A 23420-nucleotide genomic window follows, 5' to 3' on the forward strand; every position below is an offset into this window, starting at 1 on the left:
ATTGAATACCTTAAAATTTGTTGGCCTGAGGTGATGGTGTGTTGATAGTGGTGACGATGACAGTGGTGGTGATGGAGGTGGAGGTGGAGGAAGAGGAGGTGGTGGTGGTGGTTCAAGTGGTGGAGTAGGTGGCGGTAGAGGAAGAGGAGGTGGTGGCAATGACAGTGGAGGTGGAGATGGTTGGAGGAAGTTGTAGTGGAAGTAGTGGTGGTGGAGATCTTTATCTCCTCTAGTTCCCTGTTCCCTGCTCGGCCCAGTTCTCCAATTCTTCTAACAAGGGGGGTGAAATAACCACCCTACTCTTGCCCAAACACTTTACTCACAGGCCCACAATCCCCTATTAGAAAAACTGGGGAATTGAGCCGAATAGAGAACCGAAGGAGTTAATTTTCCACCATAGTGATGGTGGTGGTGGTGCAATCTTGCAGAGATGACAGTATAGGTTGAACACCCCCCCCAACCCCTTATTTTTCTGTTTGATTTCTTGAAGAAAAAAGTTTGAAATTGGAACTTCTTTTTTCTATTTCTCAACTATTTTCTTATCCCAATTCATTCACAGGAACTAAGAATGAACCGATATTATCAAACAGATTTCTACCATTTTTTAGAGAAATAGAAAAACACAAGTTTAGGCAGCAGGCCCATTAAATCCTGGGAAACACTGTACCAAAATATAAACAAATAGGTAATTCCTGGGTTATCACTATCACCATATACATGGAATGTTAATTTTCTGGGGCAGAATTCTGTTATCATACAGGCCCTTAGAGTCCTGGGAAACATTCTACCAAAATATAAACAAAGAGGTAATTCATGAGTCATCACTATCACCATATGCATGGAATTTTATTTTTTCCTGGGGTAGAAATCCGTAGAATCTATTTGCATGGAAGAAAGTAGACATCAATAACCCATTAAAATTCTTGTCTCTGTGCCTCACCAAGACACTAACCTTCACCCATTCCTATGCTTTTACTGGTTTTCATCAAAACAAAAAAATGACACTAACCTTCACCCATTCCTAAAGGGTGAAACTTCCCTCTAAAAGGACTTCAAGTTTCAAAATGCTTTTTCTTCATGAAACATAGAAAAAAGCAATTAATGCTTTCCCCTTACCCTTTTCATGTCAGCCAAAAACTCAAAAGGCCCCCAAGGGGAATAGAGTGAGGGTTTGATCTGTCAAATCTGGTACTGTTGCATTAATAAGACTAAAAAACACAAACCCATAACTTAAATGGCAACCGAGTCATGTGGGTTTAAAAGAGGCCTTATACTCCACACACAAAAAAACAAAAAAAACCTTGAAAAACGATTATTTACTGTACATAGCTTGCAAAACAGTAGACACACACAGAGGATCCACAAGCAACCACACGCACCCTTCAATCTTCTACACCTCTATCCTTACACCTTACAAAGCCCCTTCTTCCTTTACCTACTACAGCAAAACCTTATTCACACTTCCTTTTCTTCTCTTTTCAATGTGCATGGAAGAGTTATTCTTCACCACAGGGGGTTTTCTTTACACAGCTGAGACTGAAGAAAGAGATGGAACTTCAATAAGTCCAGTCTTGAGGCAAACGAACCTCAGGTGAAGATTGAAACCTCTCATGCTTCTCCACAAATGCCTTTTTGATGGGTTGTTTCTGCTTAAACTCCTCACCTTTTTTCACACCTGCAAGAATGGGGAAAAACAAGCTTTAAAAAAAACCCTTAAAACACACTTTACCCTAATAATAAACAGCCTTTAAAGGTGGTTCCTTTTTAACTTACAATGTTGCTTCTTCTTAACATCAAGGGTAGTTGAAACACGGGGAAGGAAGACACCAGTCCCTCCAGATTCTCTCACAAAACCGCCAATGCGTGTCTCATTAACCTGAACCGGCAAAAAGCGGTTTCGGTTTTGAAGCCTCTGCAAAACCCTAGCTTGCAAGTTCTCAACCTGCTAAAAAAACCCATTAGAGCTTTTTTTCAAAAAAAGAAAGAAAGAAAAAACACAAAAAAGGAACCCCAATAAAAGACTGAGTTTCATTTACCTGAGCTTGAGCAGGACTCATCGGATGATACCTGTAAACCTGTGTCAAACCAACACGAAATCCACCATTCACCGGCGCATAATGATTTTGTCTGTGACCAACACCATGAACCCCATCGAAACCAAACCCGTATCGTGGAGAAACAGTTGTACCGTATCGGCTCTGCTGCTTACTCTGCCTCGAAACGACATACAACGAAGAACAAAACCAACCGTGTTAGAAAATCTCACAGTAGAGTTCAAATACCAAAGGAAACAGAGAAAGATGAGAGTTAGAAGAACCTCTGGAACTAAATTAGGAGGAGGTTTAGTAGTGTTTTGGTTACGTTCAAGCAAAGCATACGAAGCGAGCTGTCGAGCGAGGTCTTCCATGTAGGAGATTTCAGAAGGAAATTTAGGGCTGATTTTTGGGGAAACTTCTTCGGGGAAAATGTCGGAAGGAAGCCATAGTTCTCCGTCGTCTAAGTTGGGTGGAAAGTCAGCCATTATAACTACAGAACAGAAAAAAAAAGAACAAAGAATAGAACTTCGAGTACAGAACAGAGAACCAGAGAACATGAAACAAGGAAAGGTAGAGCCAAAATTTATGGGTAGACTTGAAGAAAGGACCCTTAAAAATGGCGGACAATGGAAGAAGGAAGAGAGATGGAAAGGGAATTTCAAGGAACGAAAGCGGGATTTCCTAGAGAGAGAACGCGCTCCAGAAACGAGGTGAGAGACAACAAGGGAAGGGAAGGGAGGGATTCTGGGTTCTTTAATTACTCTTTAACGACGTTACGAGTTTTTCTTTCTTTTTAGAGAGAGTGTGAGTTTGTAACCGTTGGATGAATTCGAGATTGATAGAAGCCATATCAGCATCAATCTAACGGTGAAGGATGAAGGAGTATAATGAGTAGAATGATACTGTTGTTTCCTTTATCCCAGTGAGGCCGTATACTTCGCCGTTCTTCGTGCTTCACTTCACTCACTCAGTCACTCAGACTGTTTTTTTGGGACCCACTCACTTTTTATTGAGTAAATGACGAAAGTGTCCCCTAAGGAATTGGGATTATTATTGGGGTTATGTACGTGTACGTACGGCATGTGATGATGTTCATGACGGCACTTGATAAGGATATATTTGTCACTTAAGTGATGGTGGTTCGATCGGTAACCACCTTAACAGCTACTTGAGGGGGAGGCGGAGGAGGAGAATAATGGGGTCCCACTCCTCCAAATCTTCTTTTTCCGAGGTCAATTTATTAACTCTTAAATCTAATTACCCAAACGGGATTAAGTGAATACCCTTTTTTACTTAATTTAATGAGATCAAATTACTTAGACACGCACTTGTTAAAGAAAACCTTAATCATTTCCTTACCTTTGAAGAAACAAAAAATACGGACAATTTGAATCATAGTTGAAAAATCAGGTTTTGACTTCGGGGTGTCAATCGAATCAATCAAAAACATTGAAAATCCGGTCAAGAGTAATGTAGACTCGCCTAAGCATAAAAAGAGATCCGAGTCACCCTGATTTTCTCTTAACTCGGACTTTTTTTTGAGTCAACTAAGAAACACCTGATTCTAGTCACAAGAAACTTTCTCCCTCTCACTCCCTCTGTCATTGTTGCTCCTAATTTGCTGTCATTGTTGCTATTGTTACTCTAATGCTACAGCCCCTCCCTTTGCCCACCGATACTGCCACTCTACCCTGGCGCATGTTTTTAACAACAAATTCAAACTCTAGCTCATGATTCCGACTATGATTCAAGTTTTGGCTCGTGATTCAAATGTCGATGCAGTATAGACTAGAAGAACAGAATGTTGCAGAGTTGTAGATCTACATAAATAAATCTGATTGTACAAATTCCACTAGTAATGCTAGGCAAAACACTCCTTGGAAGTCCCCATAAATATCCTAGAACAATAAGGGCCATCTAAATCTAAAATGGAATAACAATAGGATGGTGAAAGAAATGCAGGAGCTGGGAAAGTCTATGTGAATGATAATGTTGAGCCCTTGTGAATCGGTTTTAGTTCCGACGATTCATGTCTCCGATGGCCAGACAATTTATGTTGTTAATAAGCACAACTTGGGAAAGAAGTCAAATCCCTGATAGTTGTAGCTTACAGTCTCTTAAAAATCCATCTTTGTTTCTCCTTAGAGCTGTAGATGGAATCAGAATAGTCTTCAAATTCTCGGCTGCAATGAGAGAAGGGAGAAGCAAGAATGGAAGATGGAGTAGTAGGAGAGATGAGTAATAGGAGTGCTTTGCTTTTTTGGAAAATGTTGTGTCAATAGTTGGGTGGGGTCCGACTTCAAAGGGCTCTGCTCTTGACATGGATGTGTATGCATGTAAAATACTCTATGCCAGGGTTGAGTCCTAAGGGTAGTTACCTAGTGGTAGACTGGTGGGTGTGGTGGATTACAAAGTTTATACTCATTCCGTGACTTACTATTACTAACAAAGCTATGTTTCATGGATTATTAAAAAACCATGACTCGTTTTAACCAAGTTTGACTCGTCAGAGTCATCAGATTTTGGAAAAGTCGAGTCGAATCGAAAAACCTGGTTTTCCAACTATGATTTGAATAGCTTTTATGGGAGAGGGTTGGGCATGTGGCTAGTTTTCAGTAAGATAACGGCATACACGAATCACAAGACTGGAATGTTGAATACTGGAGGGCAAGGGGTTCTTTTCCAAAAGGGGAGAAAAGAGGATGATACTTGTTGGGCACTGTGACAACGTGCCTAGCCTTTTCTAACTTTTATTTATCAAAAAAAAAAAAAAAAAAAAAATCTGGATGACTCGGTTGGAAAACCAGGTTTTTCGATTCGACTCGAAAAACCTGGTTTTCCAAAGACATGAAGGGAGAATCTAGAATGTCACACACTTCCATGATCAATTTGAATGATCAACAAGTTATGAAACCTATGAATATGGTGCATCGGCAGACCATGGAGAATGAATTTTGAAATTAGATAAAGTTGGAACCCAGGTGTCGTGTCATATATCAATCGGGGTACAATGTCCTATACACCATAGCAGACCAATCTTCAATATTTCCTCCCTCTCAATTATATTATGCCAATCCCAAGTTGGTTGGTGTCCAATAGTGGCCGATAAGAACTGACTTTGACGGTAGTAGATTGCTTTTAAAAACTGAGCCAACAAAAATTCGGGGTCACTCCACAACCGCCATGCAACCTTTGATACTAAAACATTGTTGTGAAGAGTTGAATCACGGGAATTAAGGTTTCCTTTCTCTTTTGAACTTGTAGACACTGAATTTTATCACCCCCTCCCCCGACAATGATGACAACTGGATACGGACAGACATCGGTATTTCTCTCAAGAAGGACTCTTGCCCTTACACTTGAGTCAAATCACCCTGACATCCCTAAAAATGACTTATAAGACCCTTTTACCAAATGCTGAAGGAGGTACTGTTCACCTTCCTCAACCACGGCGGTCTGGCCCGGAAAAAACCAAAAAATGCTTGATGATGTCATGCCTAGAGCACGACGCCGTGGTAACCCACCATGGCACCGTGGAAAAGGACAGACATCACCAAAGTGACATCATCCACGGTGCCATGATCAATGGGTCACCCCCTATAAATAGGAAGGCCCCCCTCCTTCATTTTCAAGCAAGAGGAGAGTGCAGAGAGGATCCCAACCTGTTTTTTTTTTTTTTTTGACCTTTTTGCCTCCATTCAAGCCCCTTTGAGTGATTTTTGTGAGGTTTCTCTCAAGTCGCGGGTAGATCCTTCGATTACCTTATTTGAAGAGGGAGCGCTCCCATCTTAGGTTAAGCCGTTATTCTGTCTGCATACGGATAACAAAAATCTCTTATACAGCCGTTGCTCTGCCCGAAGTCTGAGTAACAAAACCCATCTCATATAGCCCTTACTTTGTTCGACAAGAGAGAGACAATCCGATCATCCGTCTCCACCTAAGCCGTGGGACATCGCATATTTCTCTTTATTCTTTTTATTTTTTGACAGGTATTTGTCTCTTTCCTTTTTATTTTGGCATAATGTAGACTATTAAAGTAACTCGCTTTAATGTACATAGTAAATGGTTTTTTTTTTTTTTGTCATGTTTAATGTATCATAATCTAGTCTTGCATGTTGATGTAGGACATATTATTAACGGAGAATTTTTGAAACCTTGCATCTAGTAAAAGATCGGTTTAAACGAGCGAGATGGGGTGCTAATACCTTCCCACGCTCGTAACCTGACCACTTACCCATACACTACAAAAAATATGATTTTTCGCGACGGTAATAAACCGTCGCCAAAAATAGTTTTCTGTCGCTAAAAATATTGGCGACGGTAATTTTAACCGTCGCCAGTCCGTCGGCTAAAGTGATGTCGGGGAAAATAACGACAGTAAAACTGCTCCCGTCTAGCAAAATTATTTTTGGCGACGCTTTACGTTTCCGTCGCTAAAAATATATTTTTGGCGACGCTTTACGTTTCTGTCGCTAAAAATATATTTTTGGCGACACATACTTTTCCGTCGCTAAAAATTTATGTTTTACGACGGTTTTAATCGTCACTATAAATGTAAATATTAGGCGACGATCTTTGGTATACCGTCAGGAAAAATCTAATTTATATGACGAACATTTAAATAACCGTCGGAAAAAATGAATCTTTAGCGACAGTCATACGTTTACCGTCGCCAAAAAGCCTCTCTTTTTTTTTTCTCCTATTTATTATAGAGTATTCATTGCTTGTAATTCAGAAAGGGAAATTTTCACCTGTAATCTACATCCATATATAATATTCATTCCCTAAAAGAAAAACCATTAACTACAAAATCCATATAAACATTGCATTAATGCATTGCTTTCCATTAACACAAACTCAAAAGGATTCCTTTAAAATTCACTTTCAATCAACTCTCCACCAATGTTGTTATAACCAAAACACCAACAAAAAACAACCCAAAGAGAAAAAGTTTTTAGCCAAAGAAACATCATAATCTAATACTCCTTCCAATAAAATACTTCATCATCGTTGCTCTCCACATTGCAGATCAAGAACATCATAATCTAGTCCTCCTTCCAATCTCCATCCTTTCGAATTTCATAGTTGGAACTTTCTAGCTTCTAACTTCATTGCACTTGAAGGAAACATAGATGAACAAATTACAAATAAGTTAAAATCCTTTGAAGGACTAAAATAAACAAAAAGGGATCATCTTGACAAGTCATCATCTTGACACTAAGAAGTGGCAAACCATATCCACCTATGAAAGGGCTTCATATTCCTAAGATCTGAGAAGGGACAAGTAAGGGAGGAGAAAGATCAAAATTAAAACAAGGGTACTGTTAGTACCACTACAACAGAGTAGGGTTGAAGAAAGAAGAAGAATAGAACAGCTAAGATGGCTAGAGAAGAAGGAGAAGGCAGCCACACAGCCAGTAGATGCACCACACCAAAATTCTATCTTTCAAAAAACTGCAACTTTCATTGGTTACAACCTTGTATTTAAATAGGGAAATAAAGACTCATATCTAGACTAAAAATGAAACAAACACTAAATCAAACTCTACCACTACCTAGCCTATCGAAAGTAAAACAAAAGATGACAAGAAATCCAAATGATAAATCTAGATCTACATAAATAAATAAACTTTGATATCCTACTAAATGAAAACTAAATTTGGACCCGATTCATCTCCATCTGGGCTCCCCATCGAGTTTGGGCTAGTCCAAGGAAGTGTTCCTGCATCAGATATCCTCTACAAACACTTACCAACAATCTACGATATACAGATACACAAGCACTCAAGCAGCCATCCTCTCATGTAATAAACAAACCACAAACTAAAATAAAAATATCTACAAGCTACATATATCACTATTTTGTTAATAGAAAGGTCACCATATTAAACCATCAACAATCATCAATAAGACATGAGAGTGCGGATCAAAATCCTCACAACAAAAAGAATGGAACAGTTCCTAACCCACCTCTCTGCATGTTTTGAGTAATTCACTTTCATCCAACCTATCTACTTTAACTAATGCCTCAACATATTCAGCAAGTGCGGAGGGATTGGAATGTAGTGAAGGTTGACTTTCAAATAGTCTTATCACTCCTTCTGGATCACTTCGGCGGTAAAGCTCTTTAAGTAGTTTGGCATCAGTTGCTCCATCTGCTTCACGTGCTCTCCAAGCTAAAGTGCCAACATAGCTTGACAAACGCCTTTGATGCACATCCAAAAGTCTACTCTCTGCAGGCAAAAGGAAAAAATATGATGAACAAGTAATCAACAAAATAACCAACTATTAAAATAAAAACCAAAGCGACAGCTGCAAATATGCATGGTTTGCTTTGTACAGAAAGAGTCATAAACATCTCTGCCTGTTAAGAAGTTTAGCAACTATTTACTATTCGATCCACAAAGAGGCAACCATATAAAGGTTGGTAACCCAAGCAAGAATATTAGTATCAATAAATTGTTGTGGAGTCGGTCTCTCTGTAGGTGGATTCCTATTTCCTAGGCATTATCTCTTTTCTGCTTATCTTGCACTTCTAGTTTCTATTTACCATTATGGCAACCTAATCTAGGTTCCCAATAACATAATCAACCATCATTCCCCGTTGTCTCCATCAAACCACTATGCAACAAAACCCCTAACCTGCTCACTTCAACCTTAGACACCGATTGGAGTGTTTTTCACCTATTTATTTTCTAAAACCCAGTTCATGAAATTATTCGAGTCCCCTAAACCATTGTTGTTATTCACCTAAAGCTCTAGTTCTACCATCCAAACTTACCCATCACCCATCATTAATTCCAACCCTAGCACTAAACTAATCCCACAACCCTCAAGCTACTAGTCTTCCCCTGCTGCAAACAGCAGCAGTTTTAGAATATTTTTACCTAATCGACTACCTAGTTTGGCTGGAGGCTGCATTAGTTGCAACTATTGGAGATACTACCATTGTGACACCCTATTATTAGATCAAATTTCTATCAAATTTGGGTATCCTGTGATTGTCCTACATATGGTCAACACAGAACAAGGTTTGGGCAACAGAATATAGTAAGACTTTAATTTTTCTTTCCCTCTATATATTTGCTGATGTTATTATATAATAAATCACATTAAATGAATTAAGACATGCCAGAACTGACATTCAACCATACCAAAGAAGTGGCTCACTGCAGGCTAACAAGCTTACTAATCACACAGTACATTCATCCACTGCGATAATAAAATTGAATTTAACTATGCAATTAAAAATGGTATATCAGTAATCATACCTTCCCAAGGCCCACATGCACAAAGGCAGTTTTGTCAATTTTAAATCAATACGACCACGTCTCACCTCTTGCACTGCCCCAGTAACATCACTGGTCACTGAAACTAGCTATGTAGCAGGAAGAAAATAATTAAGGGCATTGCGATCGATCCATATGTTTACATCCATTCAATATCAACAAGTGGATAACTCACTTTGGGGTTTGGCATCAAACCACGTGGTCCAAGAATTCTTGCTATCTGTAACAGGAAGATCAAAACCTTTATTTGAAGAGAAGTACTAGTTGATTTGGTTATACATAATATAAATAGTATAAAAAATCCCATACCTTTCCAAGACGGGGCATGAAAATGGGCATCCCAATACACTTATCAAAATTGAGTTTCCACCACCTGCAAGAATCCAAGTTGAGAAGTTTTATAAGTTAAGATATAGTTCAAATTAGAGAAAATATTATATAGTGAGATAACATGATAAGTAACAGTGACTTGGTGATAGCCAAAAAACAGCAAATTTTGTTTTCTCTCTACATGGTCTCAATTCTCATGCTAGATCCTACTGGTATGATATCGTTTATCGTAAGGATGTAAATAATAGTGTTAAAAAATTAAGGCAAGGTATTATGACAGTCATAATATATAAATTGAAAGGGAAAGTTCTCCCTCTCAGTTCTCAGTGGTTTATTTATTAGAGATCAAAGATTTCATATATTGGAGTATGCAAATTACTATTTTTGATTCCCTCAATAAGCTCATCTGCTCCAACTATATCAACCCTTGCAGCTCTAGCTTCATCTGCAGCTGCTCCTTCAGCAAACACAGCTACCCGGACAATCTAATAAGCAATATATTTCCTTTTAATGAACAAAGGAAAATTGAAGGTCACCTTTCCAGTACCATGTGGCAGACTTGCAGCACCACGCACCATCTATGGCCAAGTCAGATACAATCAAAGTGTAAATGCAAGTTGAATATCCAATCAATTTAAACACTGAAAATTCTAGTAGCAATAGTTGAAAGACATTAGAATTAAAATAGTTTCATACAACTTGAAACAACAAACAACTTGAATAGAACTTTTGATTTCCCATCTCACAAATATAGGGTTGAATGTGCCGCTATAAGAGCTGCAACTTATGCCTGGCTTGTATTTCTTTTGGATAAAAGAGAAGAAAAAAGCAACATATTACATAATCGCACGTAAAATTTGATAAAGCTTGTCACTCAAAGCACTCCAGGGTAATGAAAATTGGCAAGCATAACTGTCATTCAAATAGGATTTGATTTTCTGTGAACAGAGTTTTATGAAATCTATAAAATGCATTAAAATCTGGAATATGAGAAAAAGATTAAAGGAGACACATAGACACCAAAGTATCTCAGATGATCAAAGAACAAATATAGAGCAAAAGATTACCCCAGAACTCCATCTCTCAGATGATGAACTCGCAAAATGCAGAGTAGGGCTGAAATCTCCAACTCTCACAGCGTCGGTTCCTCGTCTCCTTCTTCCCCTGATGATGAATAACAAGACATTAGCTATTCAAAGTCTACTACTCTTCTACTCTCCTCTTTTACACGGGCGATGAAAATGGGATTAAAAATAATACCTGGTACCGATGCATTCAACTTCAAGCCCGCCGGTTCCGTCGTTATCTCCTTATCCTGGTGGAGCGGTGGAGCAATGGAATAGAGATTGAAAGAGGATTAGAGCGATTGAGAAAGATTTGAGAGAGATTGAGTGAATAATAGAGCGCAGGGATTTTCAATAGAGGGGGAAAATAGGGTTCTGAACTTCTGATTATGGCTATAGAGATATTAGGGTTTGAGAGATTGAGTAGTGAGAGAGCGTAAGTTCGGGGGGAGAGTGATAGGAGAGAATGGCGGGATTTTGTGAGGGAATAATGGGTGTTGTTTGGGTTTAAGAGAAAGAAAAGCGGGAAGAGGAAAATTGCCAAGTTAAAAGCTACTCCTCGACGACGGTAAGAATCCAACCGTCGTCTAAATTCTATTTTCCACGACGGATAACTAAAAAACGTCGTCCAAAATTTATTTTCAACGATTTTTTTTTTTTGGTAAGGTATTTTCAACGATGGATAGGTATAAAACGTCGGCCAAATTCAAATTCAACTACGAATAGTTATAAAACGTTGCCCCCATTATATTTTCGACGACGGTTAATCCGTGAACGTCGCCCCAATTCCATTTTCGCCGACGGTTAAATGTAAACCGTCGCCCAATATTATATTTTGCTACAAAAAATTATAAACCGTCGCTTAATTTTATTTTTACCGATGAATAAATATAAACCGTCGTTCTATTATATTTTTCACGATGGAAAATTGTACACCGCCGCCCAAATTATATAGGGCGACGGTAATAAACTAACCGTCATCGAAAATCATATTTGGCTACGAAACTCTATTTCTACCGTCGGCAAAAATCATATTTCTTGTAGTGATAATCTCTAACCAGACCATATGAAATCACGTAGCTCTTTCCGTTAACCCCGGATGGGGCTACACCCATTGGGTCCTAGAACCTAATCCTAGGTGGCGACTTCATTTCTATGAAACATGATCCCAATCTCCCATAATGATATATCGAAATGATACGTGATAATCCATGAAAGACAAATCCTATCGCCATAAGGCCAAGGAAACCCCCCTCACGAGGACCACGGTACTTACAGAACTACATAGGCATTGCCAAGATATTCAATGTATCTTAGGTTTACCATCATTATCACCCCAAAAGAAATGTGTTGTTACCTTTCGGAGATGATTATACTGTGAAGCAGGTTTGAAATGTATAGAAGTGAAATTAGGCATTGTAAAACAACGAATTTTAGTAACACCTACTTACTTGCATGAGAAAGTAGTTTTGATTTCCACCCTTTTATCCTAAGAGATATCTTCACTAATATATCATTGAACAAAGAAGCTTTGGACACACCAAAGTCAATAGGCACTCCAAGGTATTTTTCCGGACCCAGTCCATATGATACCTTGAAGCATGATTTCAAGGTGTAGATTTCTAAAACTTGAACCTCAGAAAAACAATAGACTATCACCTGCAAAGAGAAGATGTGTAATAGGAGAGGCATGGTTGTGAGTTTTGATCCCATGTATTAGGTCATCACTTTTTGCCTTAATTAGTAAACAACTTAAAGCATGTGAACTAAGAATGAATAAAGCAAGAGATAGAGGATCACCTTGACGGATCCCCCTTGATGGTTGAATAGATCCATGCAATGCACCATTAATAAGAAGAGGATACTATTGAACCGAGTGCTCATTGAACCCCATCTTTAGCAACATTTGTTCAATAAACCTCTACTCCAAGTGATCATATGATGACATAACATTTTATTGGTCTCAAGTGAATCAACTGTTGGAACCGCCTCTAAGACAGAGAGGAGAGAGTTGCTATCAACACCATTTGACTTAAAAGCTATATCATAATAATGTAAGAGTTCCTGGTCGACTGTAGATTCAGATTGAGTCCAGTCTCCTATATGAAGCTTTAATTTGAAGATTCAGTTTTGTTGACGTCTTTGTAAAGTAGTGGCATTAAAGAACTTGGTATTCTTATTTCTTTATTTTAACCAAGTAATCGGTGGTTTCGGCCTCCAAAATTCCTCTTCTGCTACCAATACATAATCTAACATGTTGGTAAGGGCTGCAATCTGAGCTAGTATGGATTCCGTTGGGGTTAACCTTTGTAGTGCTTCAATGTCATTTGACAAAGATTCAATTGTAAATTGTACATTACCAAAATGCCTCTTTATTCCAAGGAATGAAATCTTTGTAGCAAAAGTCTTATTTGTGATGGAACACCGATTATGGAGAACCATTAAAAGAGTTAGACGATACAGTTGTTGCAATAGAGTTATAATTTGGGTGCCTAGACCAAATAGATTCGAAACAGAAAGGTCGGCAACCTTCAAAGCTGCCCCCATTAGTGTTAACGAGTAATGGTGATTGATCCAAACCTATGACTGGTATAGCAAAAACCATAATATTTTCACAAGTCTCCATGAATGGTTTGATAAGGCATGGTCCAACCCGGTTTTAATTTGAAGCTCCCAGCCTCTTGTTACTCCAAGTAAATATCGATACATGACTACCAAGTTCCATAAAATGACAAGAGTCTAACATAATATGAAATTGGAGTCACTTAAGAGGAGGAAGGGATCTTTGTCCCCTCCAGTTCCCTGCCAGCCCAGTTTCCCCTAGTGCCTGTAATAAGGGGGGGTTCAATGACCACCCTACCCCTGTTCGAACACTCTACATGGGTGGAGTCCACTCTCCCTTATTACAGGCACTGGGGGAACTGGCCAAACAGGTAACCGGAGGTGATAATTTTCCGAGGAGGAAGGGGCCTACGGGTGGAGTAGGTGTTGTGATGTGCAAGGGTTCAACATGGTAGGGCGGGTTGCGAGGGAGAGGGAGAGGTGATGATGGCGGTGGTTGGTGACTGAGGAATTATGTGTAAATTAGTAAATCACCATCTTGGATAGGTTTTGTAAACCCAAATCCTACTTTAGTTAAGTTAAATAATGAGTGGGTAATTTTGTAAAAGCACACTCTTGTAATTTTCCCTGGTGAATGTGAAACAATTTCACATATTCTCTTGGGTTGTTCATATGCTAGAGTGGTGTGGTTTGGTAGTCCACTTGGCTCTGTCTATTTGTTGAATGATACTCAACATTTTTCAGATTGGATTTCGGTCTGGAAATTATTCTCTAATATGGGAAAGAAGGAATCCAGATCATTGATAACTTTATGTAGCTTTGTTTGTTGGCACATATGGTTATCAAGGAATGATTTGGTTTTTGGACGCAAGGTATGGCATCCTAAAGAAGTGATTTCGGCAGCGGTAAAGGCTTTCCAAGAATTTAATGTTATTCCATCTGATGCTATTTCTTATCCTCCATCAATGGTTGCTTTGCCTCAACAATGGATAGCACCTACAACAGATTATGTTAAGTGCAACTGTGATGCTAGTTATTCTGCAAATTTAAACAAGTCAGGCATTGGATTTATTTGTAGAGATCACAATGGTCTGCCTTTGATTGCTATCTCAAGCCCATCTTTCTTTTCAGATATTTTAGTTGGTGAGGCTATTGCAGTTCGGCTGACGATGATGGAGATGATTACAAATGGATTTGAGCGGGTTATGACAGAGTCTGACAATATGAATCTGATTACATATATTAAGGATGGAGGAGGAACTCCTCCTTTGCACATTCGGGCTCTGGTGGACGATATCATTCACCTCTCTTCTTCTTTTGTATCTTGTTTCTTTTTATTTTACGGAAGATTAACAACATGGCTGACTCCTTGGCTAGAAGGGCTTTCGCAACTAATTGACCCCTTTCCACTCCATAGTTGCATGAGTTGTGTTTCTCACTACCAGCTACCACCATGAGATTTGCATGTCTTATTATAAATAAAGACTTGTTTACCAAAACAAAAACAAAAAAGATTCCCGGAGACCTAGGCTTCGGGCAAGGACCAAAAAAATGGTCTCCCTCCATAGTCCATCCCCTTTGTCACACCAAAAATAAGAAAAATCTTTTAAAATAAATAAATAAATAAAAATCCAGTAAAGTAACTTTTGGCCATTCCTGGCTCAGAAGATCCAGAGACGACCCTTTTCTGGCTTTTCTGCCTCGTCTCCAGTATTCTTCAACTCTATTCTCTATACTTCCGACCCCTCTACTCAGTCTCACAAATTTCTACATCTTCTGTTTCTTTTTTCTCTGCAACTTTCTATACATGACTGGGTGAAAATCAAATAGCTACACTGGAAGAAGAAGAAAAAGAAAAAAAAAAAAACAAAAAAAAAAACTAAGCTTAGCAAGGACGTTTTGTTGGCCTTGCAACGGGGCCGGCTAGTGAGCGAAATCCCACCGTTATTTCATCATACACGCAACAATGGAACGGCGGCGGGATTTCCTTCGCAGCAGAACACACTTGACAGAAGACATTCGAAGCCGACTGGTTAGCCCTTCCAAAAACGTACCTATCTTCCCAATCGGTGTACATATTGGTAGTTGACATCAAATACTTCTCCCTCTGCGCCTGCAAGTTCAGCAGTTGGTTCTCATAATCCATAAACCCAAAGCCCAACCTTTGGCCTCTGTAAAGAAATTCCGGCGACCCAAGCTGATTGTAATACGGCGACATCAACCCGAATTGTGGTGGTTTAGTACCGGGATCCCGTCGGAGAAGAATCTTCTCTGCAGGAGCGATTTTTTCCGGTAGGATTTTGATCGGATCATCAGACAAATAAACGTTCTGTCCAAGTTTCCCCCTTCGTTCCTTTTTCAATCGCTTGACAGAGAGGTAACAGTCTTCTTCTTCTTTAAGGATTCGATCGAAGTCTGTCTTTTCGGTGATTGGTAGTCTCCGTCGCTTATCCAATGATGATCTTGAAACCTTACGGCGGATTAGCGATATGGAGATCTGATATGGAGAGATTCCGATCCTTTGACTGATCACTAATTGCAGTTTCTTGAATTCTAGCGATGGATGGATCTCAGCATTGCCTAGGTTGATCTCACGTTCTCCATCTAAGAAAATCACCGGAAAAGAAACTGTTCCGACGACATCCACCATTATTTACCGATTAAGGTGGAGAAGGGGAGAGCTTGAAAGGTTCAGTTGAGTGAAAGAAACGGAAAGGGACTGACTTTTCAAAACGACGAGAGATGGAGGGTTTTACAGCGTGGAATAGTGATTTATATAATAAGGTGGTACGGTTAATTCTGGAAATAAAAAATTTTGTTTCGGAATTTACTAGAGTTGTGAGGGAATAAGAATTTCAGAAGGATTGTTGCAGCTTTATTTTGAATATCTGACCTGTCAGCAGCAACTCCCATTGCTTGGGCGTCTAGTAATGAGTTAGTTGAATTAAAAGACCTAAATTTGATTTGATAATTACTGAATTAACCAACTGATGAAGCTTTACCATTAAGAACATCTGGGAGGGTATTTATGACCAATTAGGAACATATATATTAATTAAATAAGGTAACTTCGTATCGCCCATATGCCGTCTCTATCTGGTTTTGTGTCCAACAGTTGGGTTGACACTCACACTGCGATTTGATACGGATTATGATTAAACATATGGTTAAAGAATCAATATTATTGAGATAAGGATTAACCTTTTGGGATTGATGTGTAGTTTGTGTGATTACACTTTCATCAAATAATAAATATTATTGAGATAAAAGAAATATTCCTGCACGCCCTCAGGCATACAAGATATGATAAACAACATCCCAAAAAAATTTTAAACTAATATATACTTTAAAAAAGCATTTTTTCTTTTTTTTTTTACAAAAAAAAAGGTCTGAGTTTTTCTTCATCCTATGGTGAAGGAAGAATTCCTTCAGCTATAGTTTTTAGGGTTTGTCAAATTATATAATCATTAAAGGGTTAAGCTGTTTTTCACGACCCTGGTCACCCCGGACTTATTTGTCCATCCCATCGTTTCCATCTCCACAGGGGTAGCGCAGTTGGCAAGGGACGAGGCTTAAGGAAGCTAAAGGTTCTGAGTTCGATTTTGCCTCTCCCCGTGGGGTCAACCCTCCTGTGAGAAAACTCCTTGATGAACATGGGGGCCCAGTATCTCCCGATTCGTATGTGTTACAGGGTCGTTCACGAGCCCTCTGTCATTCTCTGTGGCCTGCAATTAGGTCCAGAAAGTATACTCGAACGTTAGCCCAGATGAAGAGCTACGGGCTGATTGGGCTTTATCTCACAATGGTGGAAGGCTGACCCTGGGCCCTGGTCGGCAACAGCAATGAAATGACAAAAGTTGCCATTGGAAAAGAGAAACGTTGTCCCGTGGACATAAGGGTAGCTTTGTCATTTCAACACTGTCGCTGGTTTTCCGTATTGCCCCTTTTCAATTGGACAAATTTACCCACTTGCAAGTTGCATGCAACACATAAATAAAGCACTTGAATCTTTGTTCATTTGCTTACTCCGTACCGTCATTGCCGTCATCCATGGAAGCTCCTCCGGAAGGTTACAGAAGAAACGTGGGAATCTGTCTCATCAATCCTTCTAATAAGAAGGTTCGACCGTTTGGGATTTTCGTTTTACTCTTTGGGTTCTTTTTGGATTTCTGAGATTTTATTTTTGCATTCGTTTATTTGCAGATCTTTGCAGCTTCGAGGCTTGATGTTCCTGGCACCTGGCAAATGCCACAGGTGATTTCTATCACTATTTTGTGGTGAAAAACCTTTGTGCCTTAAATAGATTTTTCAACTCAATTGGGTTTTTCACCCAATTCAATTATATTAACGGGAGTACTATCTCGGTATCACGGGAACCCATGGGCAATATCTACTCTGAGTTATGAACCAGTTCACAAAAATAATTATTGGAAATAGGAATTCTGAGTTTCTGTAGATTTAAAGTAGTTAGTTGAAGTGAAATGCTTCTCAGATATGAGTAGTTTAGCAGGCTCCTGTTGATATTAGATATGGAATTTTGCTGTTTGCACTTCCATTGTCTGTGTGAATTTCCCCTCCTTGGGCACTCTGAGAAAATACTCTGACTTGCTAAGGAAGTTGGCAGACTGAAGGAACAGCCGAGGGGGAAACGGTCAGTGTGTTCACCATAAGTTAGGAAGCTTGGTAACTTCCCTTTTTTTTTTTTTTTTTTTCACCCAAAAAAAAAAAGTTAGGAAGCGTGGTTACTTAAGTCATTTAAGTAGTGATGGCAACCAGTCTTGATTCCTCTGTTTTTGATATTCTCACCAAGGCATTAGCAGATAGTCACCTGGTATTTGGGGTGGCTTTGTGAAATTGCTAGGGTAATACCCTGTGGAGGACAGTCCAGAGAAACTTTTGCATTCTTTGGTTGTTTGAAGACAATCATCTGCTTGTACATGTCTTGTTTAGAACCTGTTTTATTTTGACTTTTGGTTGGTTGTATCTGACATTTCTGACCATGGTTGTTTTCTGATTTTCACTGTCATTATGTGCATTACTTTTTCATTTGTTTGAAGATTTATCATCGCTTTGTACGAACATATTTTCTCAATTGGTGCACTATATAGGGTGGTGTTGATGAGGGCGAAAATCCAAGAAACGCTGCTATCAGAGAATTGAGAGAAGAAACAGGAGTTACATCTGCTGAAGTTCTTGCAGAGGTTTGATCTTAGTACCCATCATTGTTAGTACATTTATAAGGAATGATAGAATGTAATGTTTCACCTTGGTTGTCCAGTATAAGAAAGGGGTCTACTTATTGCTTCATTGATCAATTGGGAGAATTTCCTTAATTTGCCTTGAATAGAGTTGATTGGAGGGCAAGGATCCATGTAGCCGACCCCATTTAGTTGGGATAAGGCTGAGTTGTTGTTGTTGTTGTATATATTGTTGAGTTGTTGTTGTTATACTAAAAGTGCTTAAAAGTAAGGTAACAAACTTCTTTTTCGCCAATCTTGGTTACAAGAAATTTTCCTATTAAATAAAGTTGTTTCTAAGAAGAAATTAAGTCATGTTTTAATGGCAAGCACTTCTTTGAATAACAACTAAATCCTCAAATGATAATAATGTTTCTCTTTGAGGCTCACAAGGGGCAATATATATATATAGATAGAGAGAGAGAGAGAGAACTAAGGTGTACTTATAAAAATTCATGATAATTAAATCAATGATGCTGTGCATGCATCAAAGAGGTAGTAGGTGCATGAACTCCTAAGTGAAGTACATAGGAAGAGCTCTTCTTGTTCCTAAAATGTTGAAATCAATGTGATCTGAAAAATATATATCAGGTCCAAGATTTCAGTCGCAGTTTGAACGGATTGGATGCATATAATGTTCTGATAATGGTACCATCAACCTCATGCAGTTACATGATGGATTAATTAGGGAGTTTTTATTAAAAAAAAAGTTTAAAATTTTTTCTTGTTGATGGAGTCATTGGAGATAGATTAGTTATTTTGTAACTGCAATTAGATACGTTAGTTACTGTAGGAGTTGGGATTTGAGTGAACTTTTCTTTTCAGTTTTAGGATAGAATTAGGACTTATTTTGTTTAATTCTACATAACAGCATGTAAGCCAACAATTCTCAGTTGGATTGGTAATTGAATGAGCTTTGAGGGTTACCGCAGGCTGTGGTTTGTGCTTTTCTCTTACTCTTTCGCTCTTCGTGGCTGGGAACTCTTCTACGGTCACTCTTCATTCCAGGTTGTCCTTCTTCCTTGTTCTTTTCTGTGCTCCTTAATCTTCTTCCTTCTTAGTGTTATTCTGTTTATCATTCTTTTTCTGCAACTAACAGATTGAATTGAGAAAGAAGTGATCTCACCCGCTCACATTGAATCCCTTTGGTGTGAAACTTTGGAGGAATGGTTCCCTGCCCTACGTGAACTAATACATAGAATCTCATTCCGAACCGAGCTTCCTGCTGTGAGTTGTTAGTGTGAGACCAAACCAAATCTCTATCGAGTGGCTAGTGTCAGGTAAAATTTATTACTTTTCTGGGTGATTATTGGTTCTGTTGCTGCTTGCATTTAGAAGGGTTAGGAGTTGCAAGCCATCACCTGGAATTTCAAATCCATCGGTGTGTGTATGAGAGAGCCAATTCATTCGAAATAGGTCCTGCTCGACTGCTGGTTTTGAAATCGTAAGTTGGAGGACTTTTCCCTTTATTACAACCATGGTCTGATTCCTGCTTATTTCCTTTAGAGCCCCTTCATTTTAAATCCTTTTTTTTAAAATACCCATCCTTATTTACAAATTCAGTTTTGTCCTTTCTTTTACTTTAATTGCTATTCTATCCAAGGGTTTGTTTGCCTTACTCAAAGAAGTCCCAAATAGTTCTGAATATATTTACGAAATTGTCACTATTCATTGAAATTGAGTTTCTCATTTTGGTGGGCCAATAGCTATCCGATTAAGGGTTTCAGAACTCGGGATCTCATCACAATCTCCTGGGAAAGAAGAAAAAGAAAATAAAATCAAACATGTGAAAATTAAGTATGCCTTTTGGTCTATGTAGAAAATTAATTATTATTTTCCAATTTCATGCTTTGAAAATGATTCTTCTACATATTTTTCACCTTATGTAATTTTAAAATGATATGTGAGGTTTCTTATTGATCAAAAGATATTTAAACTGAATAATTTACTGAACTGATTCCTTATATTCAATTTCTCATTCAGGTTTCATATTGGTTGACTTACGATTTTCCACTGGAGGTAAGAGAAAAGATTAATCGTCAATGGGGATCAGACTGGAAAGGTCAAGCGCAGAAGTGGTTCGCATTCCAGTCACTTGTATAGTTTCAGCTCCATTCATATTTGAACTTGTTACATTCTTTTGTTTTTATATTCGTTGAAAAATGGAACTCCTTTGTTTCCTTGGCAACCAACATACTTGTTAGAGCGAGAAAGAAGGAATTATAGAAATGGAACCACTATTCCAACCACAATAAAGAATGTACACAGAAGCACCTGATAGAGGAAAATTATCCCCAATATAAAGTCTAGCCCTTACAATTCCTTGCTTCGCTAGATCATTTCCAGACCTTGGCTTCCAATGGGAGGATATTTGCCTGGAAAGCTAGGTGGCAGATGCGTCTGACAAGGTATCAAAGGCGCCAAGGCTAGTCTGCATGCCTTTTTATCAAAAAAATAGCAGTGGTAAAGTCTCCTACTATGAAGTTATGAATACCACATGAGAATGCAATCCACTTTGAGCTACCAACTCAACCTGAATTGAGTTATCCTAACCAATGTGACAGAATGGGCCCTAAGAATCCATTGATAATCTCTAATGACATGGGTTTTCTAAATTACGGTCATCAAAAAATTTAGCTTTAGGAATCCAACAGGTGGAGTCAACCCAACAACGACATGATGGTGGTTCTCTGTTGGAGAATCCATAACTTGGAACGATTCTATATATAATTAAGTAAATATCTGAAGAGGATGTCTGCGAACAGACTGTCTGTAGCAGCATCTATCTATCAGAGCCTGGTGTGTCTTTCTTCCCAAATACCCAACAGTAAGGCCTAGGTGGTATGTCAGATTTTGCTGTTTGAGGCCTGTACAGTGTGTTCCAGGCCTCTTACTCCAAAAACATATGATCAGGCACTCCTGAACATTCATTGAATGAATTTGCCCTGTGCCTTGTTCATTGTTGTAAAAGGGATTCATATGGCTACTACCCATAATAAGATGTGGTTTGGCAGTTGGTGCTGTTGACTTCTGGATCAGTTGTAATGTTCATGATAAATTGGGTTAGCCCGTAGTTTATCAAAATGGGTGTACCTAGTGCATGAGGCTCCCGCCACTGCGGGGTCAGGGGAGGGTCATAGTGTATGCAGCCTTGCCCCCACTTTGTGGAGAGTTTGTTTCACGAGTTAGCCCATAGTTTATCATTCATTTAATGTGCCAAGTTAGCTGCCTTGTTGTTTCTAGTTTTCTGAAGTTTTTTTTTTAGCATAGTACTCATAGGATAGGTTTGATTTGTTTATTTTATTTTATTTTATTTGGTTTTGTTTTGGGAGGATTATACTTCCATTAAGGCGATATTTAGGCCTGAATGGATCCATGTATTTGTACATGCTAGACATAACTTCTGTACAACCATATTTCCATGCGGTTTTTTTATGTCAAATTTTGGATTCTTGAATGCTCAGGTTTCTTCTTAGATTCACTGGAAAGGAGGAAGAGATAAACCTTTTGGGTGATGGAACTGAAAAGCCAGAGTTTGGGGAGTGGTCATGGGTAACTCCGCAACTAGTAGTTGAACTTGTGAGTGTTCTGTAACTCCGCAACTAGTAGTTGAACTAGTAGTAGAAAGATGATTCCTGCTAAATGCAGTTATTGATTCGAGCATTCTTCTTTTTCCTATTTCTCAAGCAGGCAGTCGATTTCAAGAAGCCTGTTTATGAGGAAGTTTTGAAAGCCTTCAGTCCCTATCTTCAGTCAGATTCATCTAGACAAGAGTTATAGACAGTTCTAAGTGCAGAGAGGTGACTGAAATCCAGCCTGGAATTTGCTGATCCAACATAATGGGTATACTAGCAGTTTCCATGAATTGTGTGTGAACAATCTACTTACATCTGTATTCATGTTCTCTGTGCCTGAACTTCCTGGTGTAAATCAGCCCAAAATCCAAGTTTATTAGTTTATTCAATGTTCTACCAAGTGGTATCATAGTTGTCACGGCATCTAGGTGACCTAAGGCATTGGGGAGGGTCTTGATGTCAAAGGCGACACCAACAAGGCGTGTCCACGTGCTATTTGCTTACTTTCTGGTGTAAATCAACCCCAAATCTCAGTTTATTAGTTGATGTAATGTTCTATCAAGTAGTGTTATAGTTGGCATGGCGTCTAGGTGACACCAACAAGGCGTTGTTGCATAGGCAACAGAGGCACCCTTCCAGCAAAGGGCGGCTGGATTAAACATCATTGTCATGCGGGCTACTTCTCAGACCTCTGGTGTTGGAAGAATGGACTATCCTATTACAAGTTTTGTAGATTGTCGAACTGGAGGGATGATTTTGGAGATCCTGATACATGGATCAGATTTGTAATTCTTTTCAGTAATTATGAATTTCATATAATGCAGGCTCAAATAGATTGAATAACAAAACAGGGTTTCTGTGACCAATCTCATTTAATTGGATATCTGTGACCTTGTGGTGAAGTCAAATCTGGTGTGCATAAATGGTGCTTTTACATTGAGAATACATAATTGTGATTTGTTACTTTACTTTTTGTTGGGAGGAAATATATCCTGTTCATTGGGTTTCAGATCTGATGGGTCTGTGCCTTGTGGGACCAAACAGAGTGATCATGCCTATTGGCTATTGACCATGGCTTTTAGGCCTCTAACCCAACCTCATCCATCAACTATTCTTTCACTAAATAATAATAGGGAAAGAGATGGCTGCCTTTCTGTGTCTAGGCGGGGGAACCACATGGGCCATGCGGCCAGGTCGCATTCTTTTCCCCATAATAAATACATTAAAAAAACGAGTAAAAATCCTGACTGAGTTCAGAGAATTCCACCATCCCTTCTATCAAGTGCACGATAATGCCGACATGAAATGAACAAATCGAGAAGGAAAC

General features: G+C 38.9%; 5 protein-coding genes across 7 annotated transcripts in view; 3 read left to right on the forward strand and 2 right to left on the reverse strand.

Annotated features, from left to right (window-relative positions):
* The window catches only part of LOC122641773, a 30872-nt gene extending 30789 nt beyond the window's left edge, over positions 1-83 (forward strand). The window contains exon 7 of the mRNA XM_043835071.1: positions 72-83. The gene's annotated coding sequence lies outside the window, so the exon portion shown is untranslated. The remainder of the gene's footprint in view (positions 1-71) is intronic.
* LOC122641772 (serine/threonine-protein kinase Nek5-like) overlaps positions 1-4837 on the reverse strand; it is a 33742-nt gene extending 28905 nt beyond the window's left edge. The window contains exon 1 of the mRNA XM_043835066.1: positions 4828-4837. The gene's annotated coding sequence lies outside the window, so the exon portion shown is untranslated. The remainder of the gene's footprint in view (positions 1-4827) is intronic.
* LOC122641776 (nudix hydrolase 26, chloroplastic) lies at positions 265-22495 on the forward strand. 2 transcript variants are annotated; one of them, XM_043835075.1, is made up of 6 exons: positions 265-279; positions 17486-17535; positions 18390-18482; positions 20502-20596; positions 21983-22097; positions 22209-22495. In XM_043835075.1, the coding sequence occupies exons 2-6, from the start codon at positions 17527-17529 to the stop codon at positions 22296-22298; spliced, it is 402 nt and encodes a 133-aa protein (XP_043691010.1). In that variant the 5' UTR covers positions 265-279; positions 17486-17526; the 3' UTR covers positions 22299-22495. The 2 variants fall into 2 exon arrangements, with proteins under 2 accessions (XP_043691010.1, XP_043691009.1); XM_043835074.1 differs by lacking the exon at positions 265-279 and adding an exon at positions 17285-17395 and having other exon boundaries at positions 17483-17535.
* On the reverse strand, positions 1517-2613 carry LOC122641775. Of its 2 annotated transcripts, none has more exons than XM_043835073.1 (4): positions 2318-2613; positions 2037-2210; positions 1774-1942; positions 1517-1675 (listed from the first exon to the last, which is right to left on the reverse strand). In XM_043835073.1, the coding sequence occupies exons 1-4, from the start codon at positions 2591-2593 to the stop codon at positions 1557-1559; spliced, it is 738 nt and encodes a 245-aa protein (XP_043691008.1). In that variant the 5' UTR covers positions 2594-2613; the 3' UTR covers positions 1517-1556. The 2 variants fall into 2 exon arrangements, with proteins under 2 accessions (XP_043691008.1, XP_043691007.1); XM_043835072.1 differs by having other exon boundaries at positions 1774-1945.
* LOC122643699 lies at positions 14058-14738 on the forward strand. The gene has a single exon (XM_043837295.1). It carries the CDS (start codon positions 14058-14060, stop codon positions 14736-14738), a length of 681 nt encoding a protein of 226 aa, XP_043693230.1.
* Positions 22496-23420: the final 925 nt, after the last annotated feature.

This window comes from Telopea speciosissima, chromosome 10 (assembly GCF_018873765.1).
Source record: "Telopea speciosissima isolate NSW1024214 ecotype Mountain lineage chromosome 10, Tspe_v1, whole genome shotgun sequence".
Classification (NCBI taxonomy): Eukaryota; Viridiplantae; Streptophyta; class Magnoliopsida; order Proteales; family Proteaceae; genus Telopea; species Telopea speciosissima.

What these genes read in the sequence shown, in the direction of transcription:
- LOC122641775 (XM_043835072.1), bottom strand. Translation starts at nt 2,593, where the DNA reads ATGTTCTCTGGTTCTCTGTTCTGTACTCGAAGTTCTATTCTTTGTTCT. An exon ending in CTCCTAATTTAGTTCCAGAG is followed by an intron (nt 2,211 to 2,317) that starts GTTCTTCTAACT and finishes GTTTCGAGGCAG; the next exon opens with AGTAAGCAGCAGAGCCGATA. An exon ending in TGAGTCCTGCTCAAGCTCAG is followed by an intron (nt 1,946 to 2,036) that starts GTAAATGAAACT and finishes GGGTTTTTTTAG; the next exon opens with CAGGTTGAGAACTTGCAAGC.
- LOC122643699 (XM_043837295.1), top strand. Translation starts at nt 14,058, where the DNA reads ATGGGAAAGAAGGAATCCAGATCATTGATAACTTTATGTAGCTTTGTT.
- LOC122641776 (XM_043835074.1), top strand. Translation starts at nt 17,332, where the DNA reads ATGGAAGCTCCTCCGGAAGGTTACAGAAGAAACGTGGGAATCTGTCTC. An exon ending in TCTCATCAATCCTTCTAATA is followed by an intron (nt 17,396 to 17,482) that starts AGAAGGTTCGAC and finishes TCGTTTATTTGC; the next exon opens with AGATCTTTGCAGCTTCGAGG. An exon ending in CTGCTGAAGTTCTTGCAGAG is followed by an intron (nt 18,483 to 20,501) that starts GTTTGATCTTAG and finishes TTTCTCATTCAG; the next exon opens with GTTTCATATTGGTTGACTTA.